We start from the raw sequence: 26,274 nt of genomic DNA on the forward strand, positions 1-26,274 counted from the left end.
TTTACAATTACAATTCCATTATAATTACACTATATTAAAACCCCTTTTCATGCCCTATACACTCTATAGGGCAGCAGAGAAATCAGTAGGATTTAACTCTAATTATACTAATAATTACATGATATTCCAATTCTATTTTACAATTTACAATTTTACAATTACAATTCTATTGCAATTACACTATATTAATAAAACAGCTCCAGCAAGAGCCATTTTGTCCCTTCTGAATGCCTCTCAGGCCGTGGCAGACACCAGGAGCTGTTCTTAGCAATCCACTCACCCACAAGTGCTGTTCAGACATGCCCACACAGCACCCAAAATTAGTTCTCCCCACCACAGGCAGGCACAGAATTCACTCTGAGCAGTTCCTTCCCCTCCCACCCATCCCATGCATCCCCACCCCTGGAATTCAGCTCCTCATCCAACCCTTCCCTCCCCTCATGCCTTTGGCCAAGGTGCTCAGGGAGAGAAAAGTTTGAGAAGGGCTGGGAAAAATCTGCCTGAAAAGTTTTATCTGATAAAAGCCCCTGATTGTGCTGCTGCAAACACCAGAACTGCCCCCTCTGTTTTCCTTCAGGGGAGCCAAAGATGGTCCCTGCACCTCATTAAAAGAAAAACAACCCCACAGCTAAACTACAACTGAGTAAAAAAAAAGCTTCAAGTCCAAAAACACAAGGAGTCTCCTTGGACTTAAGAGGAAAGGGGGATTGCAGCAAATTGCCAGTACAGTCATCACTTTTTCACATCACTTTTTCTAATTTTTTTGATTGTTCCATTCTCCAAACTCTCCCTTTGGTCATATTCCCCCTTTTGGCTCCACCAGGAGAGTGTTTGCTCCCTAAAAGCACAGTGAACACCAACCTGCCTGAAGAATGAAAAGCTTTGGATTGACAAATGTGACAAAAGTGAGAAAAGTTGGGTTCTCTGTAGCAGAGTGGGAATTTCCTGCATTTCCAGCAGAGGTTGCATTCCTTGGGATAGAACTGTGGGCATCTGATGGTTTTAACACTGAAAGTCCAAACTATTTCATCAATCGCTCTGAGATCAAGCAGGATGTTCACACACAAACCAAATCCTCTCAAATGCTGCTCATTATGTGGGAACTTTAGAAAACCAGGAGGTGGTTTTGTCTTCCAAACAAAAAAACGGCTCCAGCAGCGCCAACGGCCGCGCGAACCACAACCCCTCAACAAAGACTTCACCCAGCAAAGATTTGTCTCCAAACCCACCTAATTTTGGGAGGTGCTCCTTGTAGTAGAAGCCCCCAGAAGCCTCCACGGTACATTTGAGGTCCACTTTTCCCTTGTGGCCCACCCTGTAGACGTTGGTGGTTCCGTCTGCCCAGGTGACGCTGGCGACGCTGCGGCCGGTCTCCACGTCCCAGCCCCGGATATCGACCACGCGGCCCGTCTTGCCCTCACCCCCTGAGGGGAGGAAAAGAAAAGGTAAATCAGGAAAATTGGATCATGAGACAACTCCTTTTGGGTGATTAGGAGGGGATCTCTGTGTTAAAGTTGATTTTGGAATGATTCTGTGGAGGATTCCTGGTGTGCAGGAGCGTGGCCTAGCTGGGGAACGCACACGTGGTGTCATGGCACCACACTGTGGCAACAAAAATACTCAGCAGTGCTGCAAGATCCAGGACCCAACTGTTAGAGATCCACCCAGCATCTTTAAATGTCTCCCCAACACCATCCACGGGCAAGATCCAAGATCCAAGTGCTAAAGATCCACCCAGGATCTTTAAATCTCTCCCCAACCCCATTCATGTGCTGCAAGATCCAAGTGCTAAAGATTCACCCAGCATCTTTAAATGTCTCCCCAACACCATCCACGGGCAAGATCCAAGATCCAAGTGCTAAAGATCCACCCAGGATCTTTAAATCTCTCCCCAACCCCATCCATGTGCAAGATCCAAGATCCAAGTGCTAAAAGCCACCCAGGATCTTTAAATCTCTCCCCAACCCCATCCATGGGCTGCAAGATCCAAGTGCTAAAGGTCCATCTAGCATCTTTAAATATCCCCCCACCACCATCCATGTGCTGCAAGATCTAAGATCTAACTTTTAGAGATCCACCCAGGATCTTTAAATCTCTCCCCAACCCCATCCATGTGCAAGATCCAAGCTCTAACTTTTAGAGATCCACCCAGGATCTTTAAATCCCTCCCCAACCCCATCCAGGTGGGGGAACATCAAATAAACTTGGTTTTCCCCGTGAAAGGAGCTTGAAGGATGCAGAAGAGGAGGATGGATGTGGGGAGGTGGATCTGGCTGGGCACTGGGACTCTGATCCAAGAGACAACGCAGTGAAGGCAATCAGGGCTTGCAGATTCCCAATTTGGGCAAGTCCCAACACTTCCCCAGGACTTCTCCAAACAAGGACAGCAAGATCTGTCTCACTGAGGAACTCCTGATTACCTGCAAAGTCCTGAAATCCAACACCTGAAGGAGCTGAACTCCTCATTCATCAGCACAATGTAAAGGTTTTTGGGGTTTGCTGGCAGTTCTACTCATGACAAGCCCATGGCTGTGGATGGGGCAGCTCCACCAAAACCAGAGCCAGAATTCTTGCAATGTGTATCTCAACAGCTTATTTTTCACTCCCAGGAAGACATTTAAATGATTTATCCAGAACCAGTGCTGGAGCTATAGTTACCCAGTTAAATTCTGGGTTATCCTATTTAAATTCTGTTTAATTTCAGATTCAAGTTATCCCATTTAAAGAAACTAAATTCTTAATTTCTTCTTTTCCCAGCAGAGAGCAGCTGAGGGGTGGATTCAGGGCTCCTCTCTCTGCTTCTGCTCACGGAGCTGCTTTCAGGTCAGCAGCACTGTCAGCAACACAAGTCTCAGACATGTAAATGCTGCTGTGATCTCCAGAGGATGGATGAGCTGTATTGAGAATAAGCTGATTATTTACTCTCAGGCCCTGCAAGGATCCACATCCTCCCCTGAACCCAGGGCTGCAATAAATGGCAGAGTCAACTCTGGAAACCTTTGAACTTTTGACTTAATTCTTGAGGGGGAAAAGGAGCTGTAAACATTACAGGGTGTGTGCAGGGCTCTGGGACAAAGGGGCAGGAAAGCTCCCTCAGCCCTGGAGCAGCACTCAGCAACTGCTGTCACTGACCTGGGGACAGGCACTACACCCCAAAATCAGTTAAAAAACCCATTTTTGTTCCATTGCATTCTCAGCCTGAAGGTTTCAATTCCTACAGAAAGCAGAACAGGCACTACACCCCAAAAACAGTTAAAATAATATTTGTGTCCCACTGGAGTCTCAGCCTGAAGGTTTCAATTCCTACAGAAAGCAGGACAGGCACTACACCCCAAAATCAGCTAAAAAACCATATATAAATGAATAGCTATATATTTTTAAAAATAGATAAATATAAAAATAGGAATAAAATATAATTATTAATTATAAATACAAAAATATAAATATGAACTTAGAAATGTAAATATAAATAGTAAACATATAAATTAAATATTATAATATAAAATATAAATAAGAATTACAATTTAAATTATAAAAAGAAAATATAAATATAGAATATGAATTAAAGTTAAAATATGAAATATAAAAAGTAATGTATAAATATAAAATATAAATTAAAATGGAAAGAAAATAAAAACATCAAATATTAAATAAAAAGAAAATAAAAACATTAAATATTAAATAACTTAAACTATAAACTATAAAATAAAAATTTATTTTAAAATTAAATATTTTTAACATAGATATATTTAAATATATACAAAAAATCAAATTCTACAGGCCATCCCAAAAGCAGCTTACCATCCTGGTTGCCCCACTCCCAGTCAGGCCCACGCACCACTTTAGCCCCCTGGAAAGTCCCTTTTAGGGTGATGCGAGTCAGATTCTGCCGAGGGCTCACGAGGACCCTGCAAAAACAAAACCAGAGGAAGAAATGAATTTGTTGTTGTTGTTGCAGAAGTGCCAAAGCTCTGTTCCAGCTGAGGGCTGGGCCACGAGGACCCCCCCTCACTTGAGGGTAATGACATTTTTGGGGTGGCCCTGCAGGGAGGCAGGGATGGAGCCCAGCACCTTCTGCAAGCAGAGGCTCAGAGCAGCTCAGAGCAGCAGGGCTGTGGAATTCTGGAACGTTCCAGGCTCTGCCCTGCACTCCCAGCCCAGCACAGACCCCCCAGTGCAGGGAGAAGGAGAGAGGCACCTACGTGATGGTGAAGAGGGGGTCTGATGTCCTGTTAAAGCAGCTCCCAATGCCCATAATGTCACAGAGACAGCCCCTCTGCTGTCCCCAGGCTGCCACAAAGGCTCCTCATCAGCCAGCAAGGCACCAAAATCCACAGAAACCTGCCTGGCTGCTCACACAGAGTGCAATCCAAAAATCCTCCTCACCAGCCAGCAAGGCACCAAAATCCACGGGGACTGCCTGGCTGCTCACACAGAGTGCAATCCAAAAATCCTCCTCATCAGCCAGTAAGGCACCAAAATCCACAGAAACCTGCCTGGCTGCTCACCCACAGTGCAATCCAAAAATCCTTCTCATCAGCCAGCAAGGCACCAAAATCCACGGGGACTGCCTGGCTGCTCACACAGAGTGCAATCCAAAAATCCTTCTCACCAGCCAGCAAGGCACCAAAATCCACGGGGACTGCCTGGCTGCTCACACAGAGTGCAATCCAAAAATCCTCCTCACCAGCCAGCAAGGCACCAAAATCCACGGGGACTGCCTGGCTGCTCACCCACAGTGCAATCCTTTTTCAGGGTACAATCCAAAAAGCCACCAAAATCCACAGAAACCTGCCTGGCTGTTCAGCCAGGGTACAGTCCCTTTTCAGAGTACAATCCTTTTTCAGGACACAATCCAAAAAGCCACCAAAATCCACGGGCACCTGCCTGGCTGTTCAGCAAGGGTACAATCCAAAAAGCCACCAAAATCCACAGAAACCTGCCTGGCTGCTCACTCAGAGTACAATCCAAAAATCCGCCTCATGAGTCACCAAGCCACCAAAATCCACGGGGACTGCCTGGCTGCTCAGCCAGAGTACAATCCAAAAATCCGCCTCATGAGTCACCAAGCCACCAAAATCCACGGGGACTGCCTGGCTGCTCAGGTTCAGGGTACAATCCACAAAGCCACCAAAATACCCCAGGGTCCTGCCTGGCTGCTCAGCCAGGGCACAATCCCTTCTCGAGGTAAAATCCACAAAGCCTTCTCATCAGTCACCAAAATCCACAGGGTCCTGCCTGGCTGCTCACTCAGGGTCCGATCCCTTTTCAGGCCACAGTCCCTTTTCTAGGTGCCCCAATCCCTTTTCTTGGTGCCCCAATCCCTTTTCTAGGCGCCCCAATCCCTTTTCCAGGTGCCCCAATCCATGCCCCTGGAGCCAGACAGGCTCTTGGCAAGCCCCAGCCCAGACAGGGCAGCCCAAGTTCAGCAGCTGCTGCACAGGGCAAGGGGAGGGGAAGCTTCCTGGGGGTAGGGCTGACCTCAGAGCATTTCTTTTCCTTCTAATACCTCCAGAGGGAAGGTGGAGACTCAGGGGGATAAAAAGCTTAGGCTTGAACTTAAGTGTTTACTTATCCAGCAAATGCTTAAATCTTTTACTTTTCTGAACCTGTTAGCAGATCTCCCACCTGTGGTTTACAACCCTGTGGGTTTCAAAAGAGGGAGGGACCATTTATGCCTTGCTGTTATAATGAATAATAATTAATATTCATTCATTAGCCAGGCTGGAGCTCAGCAGGAGGAAAATGAAGGCCCTGTGTTTGGAGGGTTGAGATTTTGTCTGCTTTGAGCACCATCAAGGCTGGATATTGTTATGAAAGAAGATAATGACAGTGGAGGGAAAGGCTCAGCTATAAAGAGCCAGTGCTCAGCATTCATTTCATTGCACTGTCAGGCACTACAGACTGGCTTCAAAAACCAGCATGGATCTGGGTACAGCCTCTGAAACAGCCTGGATGTCTCCACTGCATTTTGTTCAATGCTTTTTCTAATTATTTATCAAAGATGTCCGAGCCAAGCCCTGAGACAAAGTGATAAAAATATAACTCTCTCTTCCAAAGCCTCCTCTCACAAGGGATGGGATTCAATGCAAAGATTCTTAGTGATAGTAAAATAAAGCACCAAGCTGAGCTTAAGATGTTTAAGTAGCAAAATATCCACCCCTCGTTCTATTCTTAGCAGAAGTTCCCTTTTTGGATTATCATGTAACAGCAGTCATTCCCCAGCTCAACCCTCTCACATTAACCTGCCACCTCCTCTGAAATTTGTGGATGGAGACCAAAAAAACAAAGCTGATCAATTTAGAAAGCTGAGTTTCCTTAAAAAAGGAAATTGTAAGAAACTCCATCTCCTGTCCTGCTGAAATTCTGGGGCCAGAAGTGCCTCACCAAAATTCTGACCCCGATTCTGATGCAAGCACCAAATCTCCTCGGCCAAAGATTCTTATCAAGGTTTTAATCTAATTCAATGTTTTGCTTCAAATACTGGCTAACAACCAAAGTTACCCAGTGTGACGCAAAAATACCCCTGGGATAAATTTAATCACTGTGGTGCTGCCTTTAATAACAAATGTAATAACAGATTTAATTATGACAGCACGAGTCTGCAGCCATTTCTGCCCTGCAAATTCCAAGGATATTAAATTACTGCAGGGCCCAGAGAGCACTTGGGAGCATGAAGTGTCCAGAATGAAGTTGTGGCTCCCTGGGAACCACTCCCTGGGGATCTTCTGCCTGCTCCAGCTTCTCTGAGGCGCTGATTTGGGTTTTGACACCCCTGAGCTGCATCTGGAACAGCAGCATCACCCCTGCTTTTACAGAGAGGGATGGGAGATCCAAATCCACTGATCTGGAGAAATTCAAACAAAAACTACTTTAAATTGGCAGCAACAAGCCAGAGCTCCTTCACACCAGGCATGGCTGATGTGTTCAGTGGGATTTTTCTGGTGCAGAAAGTTCTTATCTGAAGAAATAAACACAATTAAGGGACCAGGAAACAGAAAGGATGGGCACCCTGTAAGGTGGCAGCCCATAAATATCACATTAATCCCTCCAAATTGACTGATCTGGAGAAATTTAAACAAAAACTACTTTAAATTTGCAGCAGCAGGCCAGAGCTCCTTCACACCACATGTTGATGTGCTTTGTGAGATTTTTCTGCTGCACAAAGTTCTTATCTGAAGAAATAAACATAACTAAGAGGACTAAGAAGTAGAAGGGATGGTGACCCTGTAAGGTGGCAGCCCATAAATATCACATTAATCCCTCCAAATTGACTGATCTGGAGAAATTAAAACAAAAACTACTTTAAATTTGCAGCAGCAAGCAGAGCTCCTTCACACCAGGCATGGCTGATGTGTTCAGTGGGATTTTTCTGCTGCACAAAGTTCTTATCTGAAGAAATAAACATAACTAAGAGGACCAAGAAGTAGAAGGGATGCTCACCCTGTAAAGTGGCAGCCCATAAACCTGTGATAATAAATAAATAAATATCACACAAAACCCTTCATAAAGGCACAGCTCTAAACCAGATTTTCAACTCGTGGGAGACACAAACCCACATCCCAGCCAGGACACACCGAGGTCCACCTCCAGAAAGGCCAAAACACGAAGATCCTGCAGGAGCTACAGGCAGAAGTGACCTCAAAGCAAGAAATCCCAGGTTTTTAATCCTCCCAGCAAAGCTTCTCCTGAAACTGTTCCAGCAGAGGATAAAGGAGGCACTTCTGACAGATGGCTGCTGGCTACTCAAGCAGGAACCAGGCTAAGATCAGGATCACAGAAACCTATTTCAGGAGCTGCCTTCACCCAGATTTTGTCCCTTTTCAATCCTCTCCATCCTTGACAAAGCACATTTATTGACAAAATAAGCTGTATCCTTAAAACACATTCATTTATCTGTGGGTTTTATGGTAACCCCAAAAGTAATTTGGATCACAGAAACCTATTTCTGGAGCTGCCTTTACCCAGATTTTTTCCTTTTCAATCCTCTTCTTCCTTAACAAGGCACATTTATTGACAAAACCAGCTGTATCCTTAGAACATATTTAATTACCAGTGGTTTTTTGATAACCCTAAACTAATTTATTTGGATCACAGAAACCTATTTATTTATTTCAGGAACTGTCTTGACTCAGATTTTTTCCTTTCCAATCCTCTCCATCCTTGGCAAGACACAGTTCATGACAAAACCAGCTGTATCCTTATATCATACATGTGGATATCCTTATATCCACATCTTTATCAGTAAAAACTGTGGTTTTATGGTAACCCCCAAAGCTGGCTCGCTGGCAAACAATGGAGCTGGAGGAGCCAGCGAGCTGCACAGGGAAATGTTTTGTGTAATCAAGCACAAGAAATACAAATATTTTCTCCCATTGTGCTTTATCCTGTAGTCAAAACAGAAATTGCAGTTATTTTCAGCTGTAATTCTTAAACCAGCTCTGGCTGGTGGAGCTGGAAATCAGATCCAGGAACAAGTGTGTGCTCTGATTTAGGTCTGTGCAGTTTTAATAATCCCAATTCCCATCTGTGGCTCTGAGAGCTGAGCTGATCCAGCAGCTGGGTGACAACTGCTGGGTGTTTGATTTCTGGGCAATAATACAAATAATGGAAATTATTTACACTGTAACCTCCCCAGCAGGAGGCATTTATAAACTGCAGGGGCAGTTTGAGCTAAGAAATCTGGGTGAGGAATATTTGGAATCAAAAGAATTTATCAATTTGGATTTGATTTAATCTATTAATGGATTTGTATTTTAATTTAGGAAAAAAACCCCACCATAATTTGCCAGACAAATTGCCTGTGACTACTTAAAAAACCCCAATCAAGAAAATACTTTGATTTTCTCTCTTTGTCCTTTAGGAACTGCCAAAGGTTTTCTCTTCTACTTAACTTAGAAGGCAAAACAAGAAAATACTCTGATTTCCTCTTCCTATCCTTAAGGAACTGCTAAAGGTTTTATTGTCTACTTTAATTAGAAAAAAAAAAAGAAAATTCTCTGATTTTCTCTTATTTTTTTTCTTTTCTTCTTTTTTTCTTTTCTTTTTTTCTCTTCTACTTTACTCAGGAGGAAAAAAAAGAAAATATTCTGATTTTCTCTTCTTGTCCTGAAGGAACTGCCAAAGGTTTTATTGCCTACTTGATTTAGAAGGAAAAGAAAGAAGAAGAGAACAGAGAAAAGAGAGATGAGTGATGTGAGCAACGTTCCCAGTGAGCCACAGGCAGAAAATTTCAGTTCTTGAAAAGATCTGCAGTGCCTGAGGCAGGGCCTGACAGCTCTGAGTTGCCTCATTCCCTCTATTTCCTCTATTATTTTTGATTTATCATTATTACTATTAATAATACTTACTATATTATTCTTTATCTATTTCCTCTATTATTTTTATTTATTATTATTACTATTAATAATACTGTATTATTTTTATCTATTTCCTCTATTATTTTTGATTTATCATCATTACTATTAATAATACTTACTATATTATTTTTTATCTATTTCCTCTATTATTTTTGATTTATTATCATTACTATTAATAATACTTACTATATTATTCTTTATCTATTTCCTCTATTATTTTTGATTTATTACTATTACTATTAATACTATTTACTATACTATTTTTTATCTATTCCCTCTATTATTTTTGATTTATTACTATTACTATTAAAACTATTTACTATACTATTTTTTATTGATTTCCTCTATTATTTCTGATTTATTATCATTACTATTAATAATACTTACTATATCATTTTTTATCTATTTCCTATATTAATTTTGATTTATTATCATTACTATTACTAATACTTACTACATTATTTTTTATCTATTTCCTATATTATTTTTGATTTATTATTACTATTAATGATATTTACTGTATTATTTATTTATTATTACTACTATTACTAATACTTACTATATCATTTTTTATCTATTTCCTATATTATTTTTGATTTATTACTATTACTATTAATACTATTTACTATACTATTTTTTATCTATTTCCTCTATTATTTTTGATTTATTATCATTACTATTACTAATACTTACTACATTATTTTTTATCTATTTCCTATATTATTTTTGATTTATTACTATTACTATTAATACTATTTACTATGCTATTTTTTATCTATTTCCTCTATTATTTTTGATTTATTATTATTACTATTAATACTATTTACTATACTATTTTTTATCTATTTCCTCTATTATTTTTGATTTATTACTATTACTATTAATACTATTTACTATACTATTTTTAATCTATTCCCTCTATTATTTCTGATTTATTATCACTACTATTACTAATACTCACTATATCATTTTTTATCCATTTCCTCTATTATTTTTGCTTTACTATTACTATTACTAACATTTACTATATCATTTTCCTGTCCATTTATTCTTTTTCTTTCCCGTGGCCGCGGCGGGAGGGCTCACTCACGGCTGGGAGTGCGCGGTCTCGTAGCGCTCGAAGGCGTGCGCCAGGTCGTGCTTGTTGTTCATGTAGCACTGGGTGCAGAGGTCGTAGTCGAAGCACAGCTTGCACTTCCACCTCATGCCGCGGATGCCGTGCTTCTTGCAGCAGTCGCAGATGATGTTGGGGTGTCGGACACCTGCGCAAGGGAAAGGGAAAGGGAGATCCACAGGAATTCCAGGGGAAATCAAGATTTTTGAGGCACCCTACCAGCATTGCAGAGTGCCAAATCCGTCCAGAAAAGGATCTTTGAGATCCATATAAATTCCAGGGGAAATGTAGATTTTAGAAGCACCTTTCCAGCATTGCAAAGTGCCAAACCCTTCCAGAAAAGGATCTTTGAGAGCCACACAAATTCCAGGGAAAATCAAGTTTTCATAACCACCCTTCCAGCAATGCAAAATGCTAAATCCTTCCAGAAAAAGATCTTTGAGATCCACAGGAATTCCAGGGAAAATCAGGATCTTAGAACCGCCCTTCCAGCATTGCAGAGTGCCAAACCCTTCCAGAAAAGGATCTTTGAGAGCCACAGGAATTCCAGGGAAAATCAAGATTTTAGAAGCACCTTTCCAGCATTGCAGAGTGCCAAACCCTTCTAGAGAAAGATCTTTGATATCCACAGGAATTCCAGGGGAAATCAGGATCTTAGAACCGCCCTTCCAGCATTGCAGAGTGCCAAATCCTTCCAGAAAAGGATCTTTGAGATCCACACAAAATTCCAGGGAAAATCAAGTTTTCATAACCACCCTTCCAGCATTGCAGAGTGCCAAACCCTTCTAGAGAAAGACCTTTGATATCCACAGGAATTCCAGGGAAAATCAAGATTTTAGAAGCACCTTTCCAGCATTGCAGAGTGCCAAATCCTTCCAGAAAAGGACCTTTGAGAGCCACACAAAATTCCAGGGGAAATCAAGTTTTCATAACCACCCTTCCAGCATTGCAGAGTGCCAAACGCTTCCAGAAAAAGACCTTTGAGATCCACAGGAATTCCAGGGAAAATCAAGATTTTTGAAGCACCCTTCCAGCATTGCAGAGTGCCAAACCCTTCCAGAAAAGGACGTTTGATATCTACAGGAATTCCAGGGAAAATCAAGATTTTAGAAGCACCCTTCCAGCACTGCAGAGTGCCAAATCTGGCACTCTGGTGCCAAAGGTGTCCCAGGTGCCAAAGGCTGTCCCAGCACTTGGGACAGGGACAGGAGGTGGCTGTGCCCCTGCTCCAGCAGAGCCTTTGCACAGAGAGAAACATTACATTAAATTCTTTACACAGACATGCACAAATAAGGTTCTAAATTATTACTGAGTTATTTTTCACACCCCTGGGGCGTGCAAAAAAACCCAGGAACGCCCTGACCACCAACAAACCCCAGCATTGCTGTGCAGGCAGCGAGCAGAGGCTGGCACAGGGGCAGGAATGGCAGCACCAGGGGCTGTGCCCTTGCCCATGCCCTGCTCCAGCACAGAGAGAAACATTACATTAATCTCTTTACAAATCACACAGATATGCACAAATAAGGTGCTAAATTATTACTGAGTTATTTGGCCACCAACAAATCCCAGCATTGCTGTGCAGGCAGCGAGCAGAGGCTGGCACAGGGGCAGGAATGGCAGCACCAGGGGCTGTGCCCTTGCCCATGCCCTGCTCCAGCACAGAGAGAAACATGAAATGAAATTCTTTACAAATCACACAGAGAGAAACATGAAATGAAATTCTTTACAAATCACACAGACACGCACAAATAAGGTTCTAAATTACTGCTGGGTTATTTGGCCACCAACAAACCCCAGCATCGCCGTGCAGGCAGCGAGCAGAGGCTGGCACGGGGGCAGGGGTGCTGGGGGCAGGAATGGCAGCGCCAGGGGCTGTGCCCTGCTGTGCTCACCTATCTGGGCGTTGTCATAGAGCAGCAGGTCGTAGGCGCCCTGGAAGCCCGTGCGGTAGTTGGTCCTGTTGCCCTGATCCCACTGCACCACCACGGTCTTGTCGGGCGTGGTGGGGCTGCCCGCACGGCCGATCTCCACCACGGTGCCCACGTTGCCCTCGCCGCTGTCCTGGCTGCCCCACTTCCAGTCCACTCCACGGACAACCCTCATCCCCACCTGCATGCTGGCATGGGGGTCCAGGTCCATGGATCTGCACAGCAAACCCTACAAGCGCTCCTGCGCAGGCGTCTCGCAGACGGGCGGGCTCAGCATGGTCAGCACACCTGGGGGAAAGCAACAGCAGGTCAGGGGTGCCGCTCCTCACATCACATCTCCCCCCCGGCATGATCTGCCTGCAAAAAAAGCCTGACTTGCTGAGAGAAGTCTGTTCTACTCGCTGTGAAAAATGTGTATTTTATGAGTGGCTTTTGGCAAATATTCAAATGAATATTATACGTGTTATGTCAGAAAGTGATGCTGTATTAATTTTCTTTAGTAGTGTGCTAAATATAGTTTTAGGTTATAACATAATGTTAAAATAGAAATGATATGTAAGAGACTTTTTTAAAGAAAGGACTTGCACTGAGACAGCAGCCACAGGACACCCAAATCTTTCAGAGAAAGAGAATTTATTGCTCTCTTATACTTCTTCCCACCTCACTCAGTCCTGAAGATGCTGTTAGGATTCAGAGGAAGAAGCTGACACTGACCAGAGAGAATCCTGTGTTTGGATGGAATTTATGCATCACTAATGAGATGCATGAATATGCAACAGGTTATTGTTTTAGGTTATAACAAAATGTTAAAATAGAAACGATACGTAAGATACTTTTTTAAAAAAAGGACTTGGAGGGAGATAGCAGCCACGGGACACCTGAATCTTTCAGAGAAAGAGAATTTATTACCCCATTATCAGAAGAAACTTCCTCCTGCCTCACTCAGCCATGAAGACACCATTGGGATTCAGAGGAAGAAGCTGACACTGACCAGAGAGAATCCTGTGTTTGAATGGAATTTATGCATCACTAATGAGATGCATGAATATGCAACAGGTTATTGGTTTAGGTCATAACATAATGTTAAAATAGAAACTGTGCTATGTAAGATATTTTTTTCTAAAGAAAGGACTCACAGTGAGATAGCAGCCACAGGACACCTGAATCTTTCAGAGAAAAAGAATTTTTTGCTCCATTATTAGAAGAAACTTCCTCCTGCCTCACTCAGCCATGAAGATGCCCTCAAGATTAAGAGGAAAAAGCTGACACTGCCCAGACAGAATCCTGTATTTAAATGGGATTTATGCATCATGTATGAGGTGTATGAATATGCAACAGGCTGTTGCTTTTAAGGGTTAATCCTCTGTTAATGTGGGTCCTTTTTCAGGCTTATTTTGCTCAGAAAAAGGTACCTGGATGTCTGTAACTCTTTGTTTTTATTGTCTCACATTATCCTAATCCAAATTGTCCAAACTATTATTACTCTAATTATACTGCTATTTTTACAACCATTTTATTATTACTAAACTTTGAAAATTTTAAAAACAATTGATTGGCGTTTTTCACATTCACAAATGGGATTCTCACAGCTTTAGCATTGATGGGAGTGATACAAAAACTAACCAGGCTTCCAAGGCTCATCAGCATCTCCAATAATATCCAAAAACTTCTTCCAGAGAGCTGTGCTTGAGGGAAGAGAACTGGGCAAGGAGTCTACAAAATTCCAGTGCCAGCCCTTGATTCCAAACTCAAGAATAAGCACAGAGACACAACAGCAGCGGAACAAACAAGCACAGCAAATAAAATCGAAAGAAATGAGCAAGAAAGCACCAGCAGCAGGATTTTAGCAATAAAAGTGAATTTCAGTCAATTTTTCAGGAAGTCTCCTCACATGCATCTCATCTTTTTACAGCACTGTCAAGTTTCACTTGCCCTTCAAGTCAGTTTTGGTTTTGATTTGAGGACACGGGAAGTTTTAAAATTTGTAAAAAGCATTTGCCTGTCTGCCTGCCCAAGTAAGGGCAGTGCTTCAAAACCATGGTGAATGTCCGAATAATTTCAGTCCTTTCCTGTTATTTACCCACGAGCTAGAGCAGGAACAGGGCAGGGCTGCTCCACCTGCACTAAACCCAGCAGATTTAGGGCTGGGATCAGTCAGACAGGGCCAGCCTTCCCAAGTGTTGCCATGACAATGAGGTGAACACCACACAGACGCAGCACATCCTCAATTCTGAATTAAATCAGATTCTTAAACCAAGCAGATTCTCAAATCCTTGTTTCTCTCTTTACCAGCACAAGACAGAGAAGAGGAATGTGGCTTTCAATATGCAGAGCTTGGAAAAATCTCCTGTAGCATCCTTGGGTATCACTGGATCTTCCTCCTGAGCTATCCACAACACCCAGATTTTCTCAAAAATTGGAAAAAAAGGCCCAAGAGGCTGCCAAGGGATGAAAATGGCACAAGCAGAGCTGCCCCAGTGCCAGGACACAGAGGGTGGGGAGCTGCTCCAGCTGAGGGGATGAGCGCAGCCCCAGCAGCAGCTCTGGGCCCTGGGATGTGCTGCCAACGCTGCCACCCACCAACAGAAACATCTGAAACCACCAAACCCTAAAAATAAACCCATCCTCCAGCCAAACATCCCCTTTTGAATGCATGGAGGAGTGGTTTGATGCAAAACCACCACCAAAAAAAAAAAAAAAAAAAGATGCACGAAAAAATGATCTGTGCTCAGCCTCAGCATCTCTGCGGCTTCAGCCTGCCCCTGTCCTCACTGCTGTGACACCCAAACACCTGGCACAGCAGGACAGCATCAAAGCCAGCTGTCCTTGTGAACTCCACATCATTCTTTTCACTCCACATCCAGATCTTTCATCTGTTTTTGTGGGGGTGGATGTGGCACTGCTGAGCTGGGGGTGCACCGGTGTGCGCTGTCTTTGTGAGAGCGGGAATTAGCAAAGAATATCCTTTGTGCCCCACAAAGAGCAGGATTTATCAAAAAATATCCTTTGTGGCAGGAATTATCAAAGAATATCCATTGTGCCTCACAAAGATCAGGAATTATCCAAGAATATCCATTGTACACCACAAAGATCAGGAATTATCCAAGAATATCCATTGTACACCACAAAGATCAGGATTTATCCAAGAATATCCATTGTACACCACAAAGATCAGGATTTATCCAAGAATATCCATTGTGCCCCACAAAGAGCAGGAATTATCCAAGAATATCCATTGTACACCACAAAGATCAGGAATAATCCAAGAATATCCTTTGTGTCAGGAATTATCCAAGAATATCCTTTGTGCCCCACAAAGAGCAGGAATTACCCAAGAATATCCTTTGTGCCCCATAAAGATCAGGAATTATCCAAGAATATCCATTGTGCCCCAAAAAGAGCAGGAATTATCCAAGAATATCCTTTGTGTCAGGAATTATCCAAGAATATCCTTTGTGCCCCACAAGGAGCAGGATTTATCCAAGAATATCCATTGTACACCACAAAGAGCAAGATTTACCAAAGAATATCCTTTGTGCCCCACAAAGATCAGGAATTATCCAAGAATATCCTTTGTGCCCCACGAAGAGCAGGAATTACCCAAGAATATCCTTAATAAACCCACATTTCCCTGTGCACTTTTCCCACAGCTTTTGGATGCTGCTGGAGCTCAGCTGCGCTCCTGTGACGCTGAAATCCTTCAAAGGAGCTGTCAGTGCTGCAAAAAGCAGCAGCAGCCCTTGCTGGTGCCCTGAGGATGCCTTCCTAACCTGAATATTCCATTTTCCACACAAGTGCATCCTGCACTCCCATCTCCTCTCCTCAGGGCAGATGCAGAACAGGAGGAAAAGGCTGCTCAAAATCTCAGCATTATCGACTTCCCTGAGTGGAAATGTTTCACTCACTGAAGCAAATATTGTCCTCCCTTGATGCTGCCTGGGCTGTAATTATATAATTATATTCCAAGTAGAGCTGACAGAAAGAATTCAGCAAGAAAACATCAGTTTCCCATGGGAATTTCAAGTAACCATGAAGGAATAATCCCGATTTCTGAATCCTCATCTAACATTCTGACCTTGCCTGCTGTGACACGGGAAAGAGCAGCCTCTCACTTTTAGGAAATCCCACTAAAAGTTAATTGGAAAAAAAAGGGAAATACTCCAGCTTTCAGCCCACAGAAATGTTTGCTGCAGTAATTGTGGCAACTTTCTGCCAATATTTCAATATTTCAGCCCAATTTCCACCTGGTGGGAGGCAAAGGTTGCTGCTGGTGTGGCCTCACAGCAAACAGAAGCCAGTGCTGGAAGCAGCTGACAAAAATCAGTGCCTGGTGATCACATTATTTGAACAGCATGGTAAACAGAGGACATCTTTAAAAGAAAAATTAAAAAAAAAAGGAAAAAAAAAAGAGCTTTTTTCTTCCCTTTACACATATTTTACAGTTTGAATTGTCTTGAGGTGAATTGCTCCACGTTAGAGAGATTTGCCCATGCAGGAGATGCTTCCTCAGGTCATTTCAAACCACACATTTCCCCAAAATTCCCAATTTCCCCAACTGATCAGCCCCCAAATCAGCCAGAATTACACTGAGCATTTGAAAATAACACCACTGTCCACTTCTTACTCTTTTCATTCTCTTTGACTCTTCCAGTGCCATTAAATAAAGTCTTATGAGGCCATTGGAAGTGCAGATTAATCAGCTACCACCACTGTAAAGCTTCAAGACTTAATTTTGCATATCCTCAAAAATATCAACATGATTTTGGTGTCCTGGATGAATTAACCAGCTCCTATTGAATTAAAAACTGCTGGGTTTTAGCACTTTTTCCACTATTTCAGGACTTAATTTTGCATGTCCTCACACCAAAAATATCAACATGATTTTGGTGTCCTGGATGAATTAACCAGCTCCTATTGAATTAAAATCTGCTGGGTTTTAGCACTTTCCCCAGTACTCCTGTGAGTATTTCCCTACAGAATTAAGGCTCAGCAGGGTTCTCCCCCTTTCCTGACACAAATTTCACAGCTCAATGCACCATCAATTATTGTTCCCTACCTGCAAGGCAGAAATAAACCCTTTTGTGTGCTTTAATAATAACACAACCAGCATCAAATACCTCTGCTCAAGGCTTACAGCTGCTAAGTTTATTACCCAGGTTAGCATTCATGCCAAAAACCTGAAATTCACACAAGCACAGTTGCCATTAGATGGAAATAGAGCAGAAAAGCAGCAAAACACACAGAAAACCAATATTTTTGACCCACCCTGCAGCAGAGAAGCTGGGGCTGCCCCATCCCTGGAAGTGTCCAAGGCCAGGTTGGACAGGGTTTGGAGCAGGAAATTAGGATGGGCTTTAATGTCCCTTCCAGCCTGGAATTGCAGGAGATTCCCCTGCAAAACCACAAGGACACTTTTCTTCCCTTTTCCTTGTGCAGTCAGGAATTTTGTTTGGTCCAAAATTGTGCAAAATGGCATCACTGGCACAGGGGAGGGAGGGAGGGAGGCAGAGAGGAGCAGATGCTGCTTTTGTGGCTTAAATACCAACAGCAGATAAATGAAGCCATTTTAATGATAAAATCAGTCTGAGATGAAATAATAAAAAAAAAATCAAATATGGGGCAGCTGCCAGTGGTGACACCAATCAATAAAAATAATAAAAAAAATAAATAAATAAAATCCTGAGTGAGGTGAAATAATTTCCAGGGCCCAAACCTCACGTGCTCCCAGAGTATATTTAACTGTATGACATAAACAGAATAAAGCAGGTGATTAATGGGCCTCTGCTCAGGCATTAATATCTTGTCATTCCAGCAGGAGAGCAGGCACAGGCACATCCTGAAACACAAGGGAGGAAATGCTAAAAATAACCAGCCAGGCTCAGTCCCCACCGAGCATTTTATCTCTGCAATCAACACTTGGCCTTTACACAAATGCCAGCCCATTGATCTGTTCTGCCCAAACTGAATTTTCCATTTCATTTTTACACCGGCACTGAGTTGTTTCTTTCCCTTTCAGTAATATTTGAGTGGTTCTCACTCTGTTTTTTTCAGCTATTTCTTCACCTTGTTAGAGGGTGTAGGTCTAAAGGAAGCACCAGTAATTCATTAATTTCACCTTGTAAATTTATTAATTTCACTTTGTTAAAGGATTGTAGGTCTAAAGGAAGCACCAGTACATTTAATATTCAGGAGCTCTGTGCAAACTCCTCATTTCAGCATTCTGGTTCCCTAAAAAATAAATGGATATAAACCTTTAAATTTAATAATTTCACCTTGTTAAAGGATTGTAGGTCTAAAGGAAGCACCAGTACATTTAATATTCAGGAGCTTTGTGCAAAATCCTCATTTCAGCATTCCGGTTTCCTAAAAAATGGACATCAACCTCGGAATAAATGATCTAAATAAATTATTTCCCACCTAAAGGTGGAAGAAGTTAGAGAGAACTTACACGTCCTGAATGTTGGGTTCATTGTGTGTGAGTATGGCAGGACCTAAAGGCTACAGTGGACACAAAACCTGCACTGAGCTGGCCTTGAACCTTCAATTTAACTCAGATTTCACCCCCCTGTGCTGACCACAGGCACAGAAAAGCGAACCTGCTCCAAAAATGTTAACACTGATCTGCACTAAACCCAAAGTGGCTTTGCCACTGAGAGCTGTGGATCAAAAAGGGCTTTTTGTGAGCAGCGAGCACCAGAATTAATTAAACAGAAAGCGACAGTGATCAGCCAGGAGCAAAGACACAGCGCAGTGTTTTTCATGAATCAGCTCCCTGCTAAGCGCAGGACTAAAGCATGGAATGAATCTGGATTGCACAATGGTCAATATTTGCTTTAAAACACTGAAATGCAAACAGCGCCTTTAGGAAACGCCAGCAGAAACCATAAATAAGCAGCAGAAGCTGTGGCACAGCACTGGGCACTGGGCTTGGCTGGGATTCCTCCATTTCCTTCACTGCTCTGGGTTTGTGACCAAACCAGGGCTGACAGGGGGGTTAAACCGGGCCTGAACAATCCAAACCTTCCCTGGTTCTCCCACTGAGGCTGAGGGTGCACAGGAATCTGGGAGGGAGCACCCTGAGGTGCTCAGCAATAAAAAATGGGAGAAGAAATAGGAAAGGAGAATGTTTGGAGTCTCTTTGTCTCTCCAAATAATCCCTACACCTGAGGAATTCCTGAATTCCACCCTTCCAGTCCTGTTCCCTGCCTGCCAGGGTTAACCCACCCCACACAGCAAAGTGGAATATCCTCTGCCAGCTCAGGGATGCTCAAATTTCACATTTCCACATCAGTCAAACAATCAATCAAACCTCACAAAAGCACAAGTTCCCTCCACCAGCTCCTGCTCCACAGGAGAATTTCAGGCTCCAAATTCAGGCTGATTTCAGGCTGAGATCAGTGCTCGTGTGGCCAGTGGAGAATTAAGTGATTTCAAGTGAAAGATCACACAGGGAGCACCCTGAGGTGCTCAGCAATAAAAAATGGGAGAAGAAATAGAAAAGGGGAATGTTTGGAGTCTCTTTGTCTCTCCAAATAATCCTTGCACCTGAGGAATTCCTGAATTCCACCTTTCCAGTCCTGTTCCCTGCCCCACTGGAGCTGCCTGCCAGGGTTATTCCACCTTTCTGTGTGGGGTGGGTTATCTCCTGCCAGCTCAGGGATGCTCAAATTTCACATTTTCACATCAAACCCCACAAAAGCACAAGTTCCCTCCACCAGCTCCTGCTCCACAGGAAAACTTCAGGCTCCCAAATTGCTGAGATCAGTGCTCGTGTGGCCAGTGGAGAATTAAAAGTGATTACAAGTGCAAGTTCACACTGGGCATCTCGTGGATCTCTCTTATTACATCCCATGAGATAATTGCTCATTGCTCATGATGAAATTTCCTTCTGGCTTTTGATGAACTGTGTTCTTTCCAGGAGGGAGGAAAAACAGCTCCAGCCCTTTGCTTTAATTGGAGCTGACAGTTTGCAGATTTGAGCCTGGAGCCTTGAAAAAGCTCAGCAGCTGATGAGAATCCACTTTTTCCTCAATAGCAGATCTCTTGAGTTAAATTTATATTGCTTTTCAATAAAAACAAATACTCCCTGCCCACACACCAAACCACTAGGTAATGTTGTTTAAGGGAAAAAATCCCAATTATTTGCTAAGTTTGAATGAAGATCTTTGCATAGAAAAAAAAAAAGGGAGAATGGTATTTAAACTTTTCCATGGAAGATCTCTGTGGAAAAGAAACAAAAACTCAATATTATTGCATTGAGTGATTCTTCTGCATTGAATCCACTTTTTCCTCAATAGCAGATCTCTTGAGTTAAATTTATATTGCTTTACAATAAAAACAAATACTCCCTGCCCACACACACACAACCACTAGGTAATGTTGTTTAAGGGAAAAACCCAATTATTTGCTAAGTTTGAATGAAGATCTTTGCACAGAAAAAAAAAGGGAGAATGGTATTTAGACTTTTCCATGGAAGATCTCTGTAGAAAAGAAACAAAAACTCAATATTATTGCATTGAGTGATTCTTCTGCATTTCCTGCCAGGAATCACCATCACTTTTCTAGCCCTTGGCACTAAGTGGTCAACAATCAACCACCTGCATCCTTCTTTCTGTGCCCAGAACAGTGACAAAGCCACAATATTAAAAAAAAAAACCAAAAACAGTTTAATAAAGTCAAAGACAACCACCCAGGGCAGCTGGAAAATCTCCACTGCTGTAAGAAGAAGCTCACAGATCCATCAGGAAGGGTTTCAGTGCTCTTTATCATGCCCTGGGGAGAAGGATGGACTAGGTGGCCTCAGCAAAATCCCTTCCAGAACTATTTTCAATCATCTAGAAATAGAGGATCAGACAGAAACATATTCCAACAGTGAGAAATCTGTCTTGGCAGAGGATTTCAGCTGTGCTCTTCCTTGACATTGCTCTGCTGTATTTCTCAGAGGCAAGACCATCTGGCCCAGAGCTGATGGTGTGGAGCCCTGCTAAAGCTCAGGTCTGCATCTCCCTCACACCAGCTATCAACTCCTATTTACCACTAAAACCTGAGTTCAAGCATTTAAAAGTTCACAAATCCCCAGTCTAATGACATGATTGCCTTGCCTGTCCATAAAGTCAGGCAGTGTCCCCCCAAAGCCATTCAAAAATCGAAATCCTGATTTACTGCAACAGTGAAAAAATCAAGGGGAATTAACTCTGATGTCCTGAGGGTAGAACAGTGGGGCTGAGGGAACACAGAGCTGTGGCTCACAGACACTGGGACCCTCAGCACTGGTGGCACAAAGGGATTATTAACAAATCCTCTGAGTCAGGAACACAATTTTTCCTCCTCCTCCAATTTTTCCAAACGAAAAGCAGCTCCTTCAGCCTGGCATGAGGGAGCTGGAGCATAAAACCTGCTGGATCCCTGATGAGCCTTGAGAGCTCATCCTACCAACTTGAGATTCCCCTTCAGGCTCCCAGAAGGGTCAGCACTGCACTCCTGCCTGCTTTCAGCCTGCAACTTGCCCTCTGTGTGCTCTGAAAGCAGATCAGGAGCTTTCAATCTAATCTCTGCTGACATGCCTCTGGCCAGGCAGCCGTGTGGGAGCAGAGCAAAGTGAGGAGGAGCTCCTGCTTCCTTGCTCAGTAAGGTTTGAGGGGCAGCATGTCCATCAGTTCACCTCCAGGCCCGTGCATTTCACAAATCCAAATGTTTTCTTTTGTGCTGGAGAATCCAAGAGCACCCTGCGGATGGGAAATGCAGCCTGAGGGTTGGTGGCAGAGCCAGGAACAAAGCTCATCCCAACTCCCAAGTTCTGCTCTCCACGGCCTGGTCACAGGAAAAGAAGGAAGTTTCAAGCCCTAAATCCCTTGGGATTCCATCAGGGAACGTGGCTCAAGGTCTAGGATCAATCAGCTGAATATTCTGCCAGCACATCAGTGGAACTTCGCTGATTTCATATTCCAAACTGAATTCTGGAGGATTTTTTTCTGCGTTCTTGGAAATTTCAAACACTAGTACAGAGGGAAAAGAAATACTTAAATTCTGCAAGTCACCCAAGAAACCACAGACTGCACTTTCTCTTTGTTTAAGGAGAATTCAATGATCTCTCTCCCATCAGAGCTCCCAAGGAGAGTGCATGGAAAGGTGAGAGAACACTGCATTACAACTCTGGCCCCTCCAAAAACGCCCTTGACAAGCCATGAATTAGAATCCCTGAAAAACATCCAACACTCCAACAGGACTCTCCCTTCTCTCCCTGGAAAACAGGAACTGAAGGGAAAGGGCAGGACCAGAGCTGCCATTCAGCAGAGCCCTGAATCCTGCCTGAGCCCGGGAGCACTTCTGGAGCAGGGATGATGAGCAAGGCAAACGGATTTGATGGGAACACGCAGGGACAACACGACCTCAAAGCCCTCAGCTCCAGAGAAAGCACCAGGACCAGCCTCTGTGAGCAGCAAAATCAAACCTGCACAAGCACCAGGCAGGGGATGAGCTCGTTTCCGAGGCAGCAGAGCATTCTGTGCTCCTGGAGCCACCCACTTCCACATCAAGGCAGCTGAAAAAGCCATGGACATCCCTCTTCCCAAGAAAAAGGGAAGGAGACAACTGCAACCACCACACTTACAGCGCTCCCACGGTTTTTTTTGCAGTTTCCCAGACGTTTGACAAAGTTTCAGTGGAAAAGGCATCCCAGTTCTTCCAAACAATCCCAGCAGTGCCCATTGCAGACCAAAGCAGGAGAATAACAGATTCTTCATGCACGAATTTGGCACAGGATTTTCGCAGCCACAGAGCTCCAAACATGCACTCAAAATAAATGTCAAAACATATGATGCTGTACAGCAAAATCAGAATAAGCAGAGAATTGTGCTGAGCCAAGTATCACACAAATATGAAGCTCCTTCTGATGGCAGTGACTCACAGAGCTGTGCAAAGAGGAAGGCATGGGAAACACAATCACCTTTGTGAAGCCTAAAAAGGAAATAACTCTTCAATAAAACAGAGCCTGTGGTGATGCTGTTAAATGACAGTCTGTTAATAATGCTGCAGGCACCCTAAAGAACTCCTGCCCTTCCAGCACAGAATTAAATCAGTCTGGAAAAACAGGCACAAGGTACTGAGGATACACCAGTGGTAGAGCTGAGACTACACAGAGTTACCCAACTACTGCCCCGTAAGTCAAAAAAAGAATTTTTCAAAGGAACCACCATGTGCCCAAAAGATGTCACCTGCTCCAGACACAAACCTGGACACCTACAACTCAGAGCAGAAAGCAAAGCTCAAAGCAGGGCAAGAACCTCTCCAGCTCTGCCAAGGCTGTGGAAGCTTCCCCTTTCACATCTCCATTATCTATTTGTCACACAGCATCATTCCCACCATAAAAATGGGGGATGTGAGTTATTTACAGCGGCTGCATCCCTTGACAATTCACTCCTCCAGATCCTGAAACCATGAATGAAAAACTCAACAGGTTATCAAGCACGGAGGAAGGTCCTAGAAGGACAAACAACTGCATCATTCTTCATAGCAAACAGTTTCAGGAAAGCAGGGAGTTGCTAAACAGAGCAGAAATAAAAATGGTATCTCATTTGAGCCAAATACACTCCTCCTATAGCAACAGAGGAGTGCAGAGGATGTCATGAGGCTCTTAGCCAAAAAGAGAGAAGGTTCAGCACTAAAGCCAAGCTCAAGTGACCTCCATGAAGGTGAGCCAGGGCTCACTTGCTTCCCAGCGAGGTAGAAATCAGAATTTGTGACATTCAGAAAGTAATTCTGCAGCTGAGCACGGGCAGTGAAATGAGAGCAAACACCTCCAGTGCCTCCAGCGCAGCTGCACCAACTTCTCTGGGTTTATTCTGGGTTTAGTCTGGCCTCCATCCAGGCAGACTGGAAACACAGAAACACGGGAGAGAAAAAGCCACACGTGCCTCAGCTCCGAGCTTCCTTCCCCACACGCTCCAGGGAAAATGAAATAAATTCCCGGCAGGAATGAGCGCTCCCCGCTCAGGCAGCCAGGCCTCACCTGCGGGACCTGTCGGGAACAGGACGGAGCTCACACCCGCCAGGGAAACACCGACAGGGCTGGAGCACAGCGGGGCCGCTGCGGCCCCAGGCCCGGCTACAGGGGCCGGAACCACCCGGGCTAAAGCAGCCTCAATCCTGGCTAAAACTGCTGGAACCACCCGGGCTAAAGCAGCCCCAGTCCCAGCTAAAGGTGCCGGAACCACCCGGGCTACAGCGGCCAGAACCACCCGGGATAAACTGGCCTCAATCCCGGCTAAAGGTCCTGGAACCAACCCGGCTAAAGGTGCCGGAACCACCCGGCAAAAGCGGCCAGAACCACCCGGGATAAACTGGCCTCAATCCCGGCTAAAGGTCCTGGAACCAACCCGGCTAAAGGTGCCGGAACCACCTGGCAAAAGCGGCCAGAACCACCCGGGATAAAGGGGCCTCAATCCCGGCTAAAGGTGCCGGAACCAGCCGGGATACAGTGGCCAGAACCACCCGGGCTAAAGTGGCCTCAATCCCGGCTAAAGGTGCTGGAACCAGCCCAGCTAAAGGGGCCAGAACCACCCGGGCTAAACGTGCGGGAACCAACCCGGCTAAAGCTGACAGAACTACCCCGGCTAAAGCGGCCTCAATCCCGGCTGACAGGGCTACAAGCATGCTGGTAAAGGCGCCTTAATCCCGGCTACAGCTGCCGGAACCACCCGGGTTAAAGGGGCCAGAACCGCCCCGGTAAAGGGGCCTTAATCCCGGCTACAGCTATCAGAAGCACTCGGGTTAAAGGGGCCAGAACCACCCCGGTAAAGGGGCCCCAATCCCGGCTAAAGCTGCCCGAACCATCCAGGCTAAAGGGGCCAGAACCACCCCAACAGAGGGGCCAGAATCACGCCGGCTAAAGACACCAGAACCACCCCGGTCCCTTCCAGCTGCCCCATCCCGAGGAGAACACCCCGGGGAAAGCCAGGCACGTACCTCAGCGCCAAGGCAGAGCCGAGGATCCCCAGAGCCACAAGCCCAGCGCTGCGCTCGCCGCCGTCCCTCCTCCATGCCCACAGCGGCGCCCGGGCGGGCGGAGAACGCGGGTGAAGCTGGGCACCGGGGCTGGGATCCGCCCTTATGCCGGTACCTCCCGGTGTGGCTGTGGCCCCTGAGCCGGGCCGTGTCCCCGGAGCCGGGCCGTGTCCCCGCGGCCGCCGCGTCCCCGCGGTGCTGCTGCCGCAGCCGCAGCTCGGCCCCGGGGCCGCCCCGCCTGCGCTCCCGCGGGCAGCCGGGAGCCGTAGTTCCGCTCCGGGCGCTCCGACTACAACTCCCGGGAGCCCGCAGGGAGCCCGAGGGGAGCCCGAGGGGAGACCCAGGCCCCGCTCGGCTCGGGGGTGAGGGGGAAGGTGCGGGACAGTGCCCGGTTTGCCCGGGCGGAGCGGCCGCGCAGCCCAAAGGAGGGGATGAGGGAGGGATGCTCGTGGGTTGCGTGTTTGGGGTGTTTAGGATCGCTCAGTCCAACAAGTGCTTGGTTTAGGGGGATTGGGTGTTAAAAGAGTGGTGGGGGGGAATTCTGCCCTGTGAATATCTCCCACGGGGAGACCCAGGCCCGGCTCGGCGGTGAGCGGGAAGGTTCGGGGCAGTGCCCGGTTTGCCCGGGCGGAGGGGATGAAGGAGGGATGCTCGTGGGTTGCGTGTTCGGGGTCTTTAGGATCACTCAGTACGACAAGTGCTTGTTTTAGCAGGATTGGTTGTTAAAAGAGTGGGTTTAGGTTGGATATTGGGGGGGATTCTGCCCTGTGAAGGGGGTGAGGCACTGGGAGAGGTCGCTCAGGAGAGGTGTAGATCACCCATCCCTGGAATGCCAGGGCTTGGAGCAAGCTGGGATAGTGGAAGGTGTCCC

General features: G+C 44.9%; 1 protein-coding gene across 3 annotated transcripts in view; it reads right to left on the reverse strand.

The window, feature by feature from the left end:
• Window positions 1-25,614, reverse strand: part of MIB2 (MIB E3 ubiquitin protein ligase 2) — a 46,430-nt gene extending 20,816 nt beyond the window's left edge. For 2 of the 3 annotated variants that reach the window (XM_066563911.1, XM_066563910.1), the window contains exons 1-5: window positions 25,365-25,614; window positions 12,366-12,689; window positions 10,450-10,621; window positions 3,802-3,908; window positions 1,230-1,424 (exon numbers count right to left, since the gene is read on the reverse strand). In XM_066563911.1, coding sequence (XP_066420008.1) covers window positions 1,230-1,424; window positions 3,802-3,908; window positions 10,450-10,621; window positions 12,366-12,612 — 721 coding nt within the window. In that variant the 5' untranslated portion in view covers window positions 12,613-12,689; window positions 25,365-25,614. The remainder of the gene's footprint in view (window positions 1-1,229; window positions 1,425-3,801; window positions 3,909-10,449; window positions 10,622-12,365; window positions 12,690-25,364) is intronic. The other variant, XM_066563909.1, reaches the window with a different exon arrangement.
• Between the last annotated feature and the right edge of the window lie 660 nt (window positions 25,615-26,274).

The sequence above is a fragment of the Molothrus aeneus genome, chromosome 21, assembly GCF_037042795.1.
Source record: "Molothrus aeneus isolate 106 chromosome 21, BPBGC_Maene_1.0, whole genome shotgun sequence".
NCBI lineage: Eukaryota > Metazoa > Chordata > Aves > Passeriformes > Icteridae > Molothrus > Molothrus aeneus.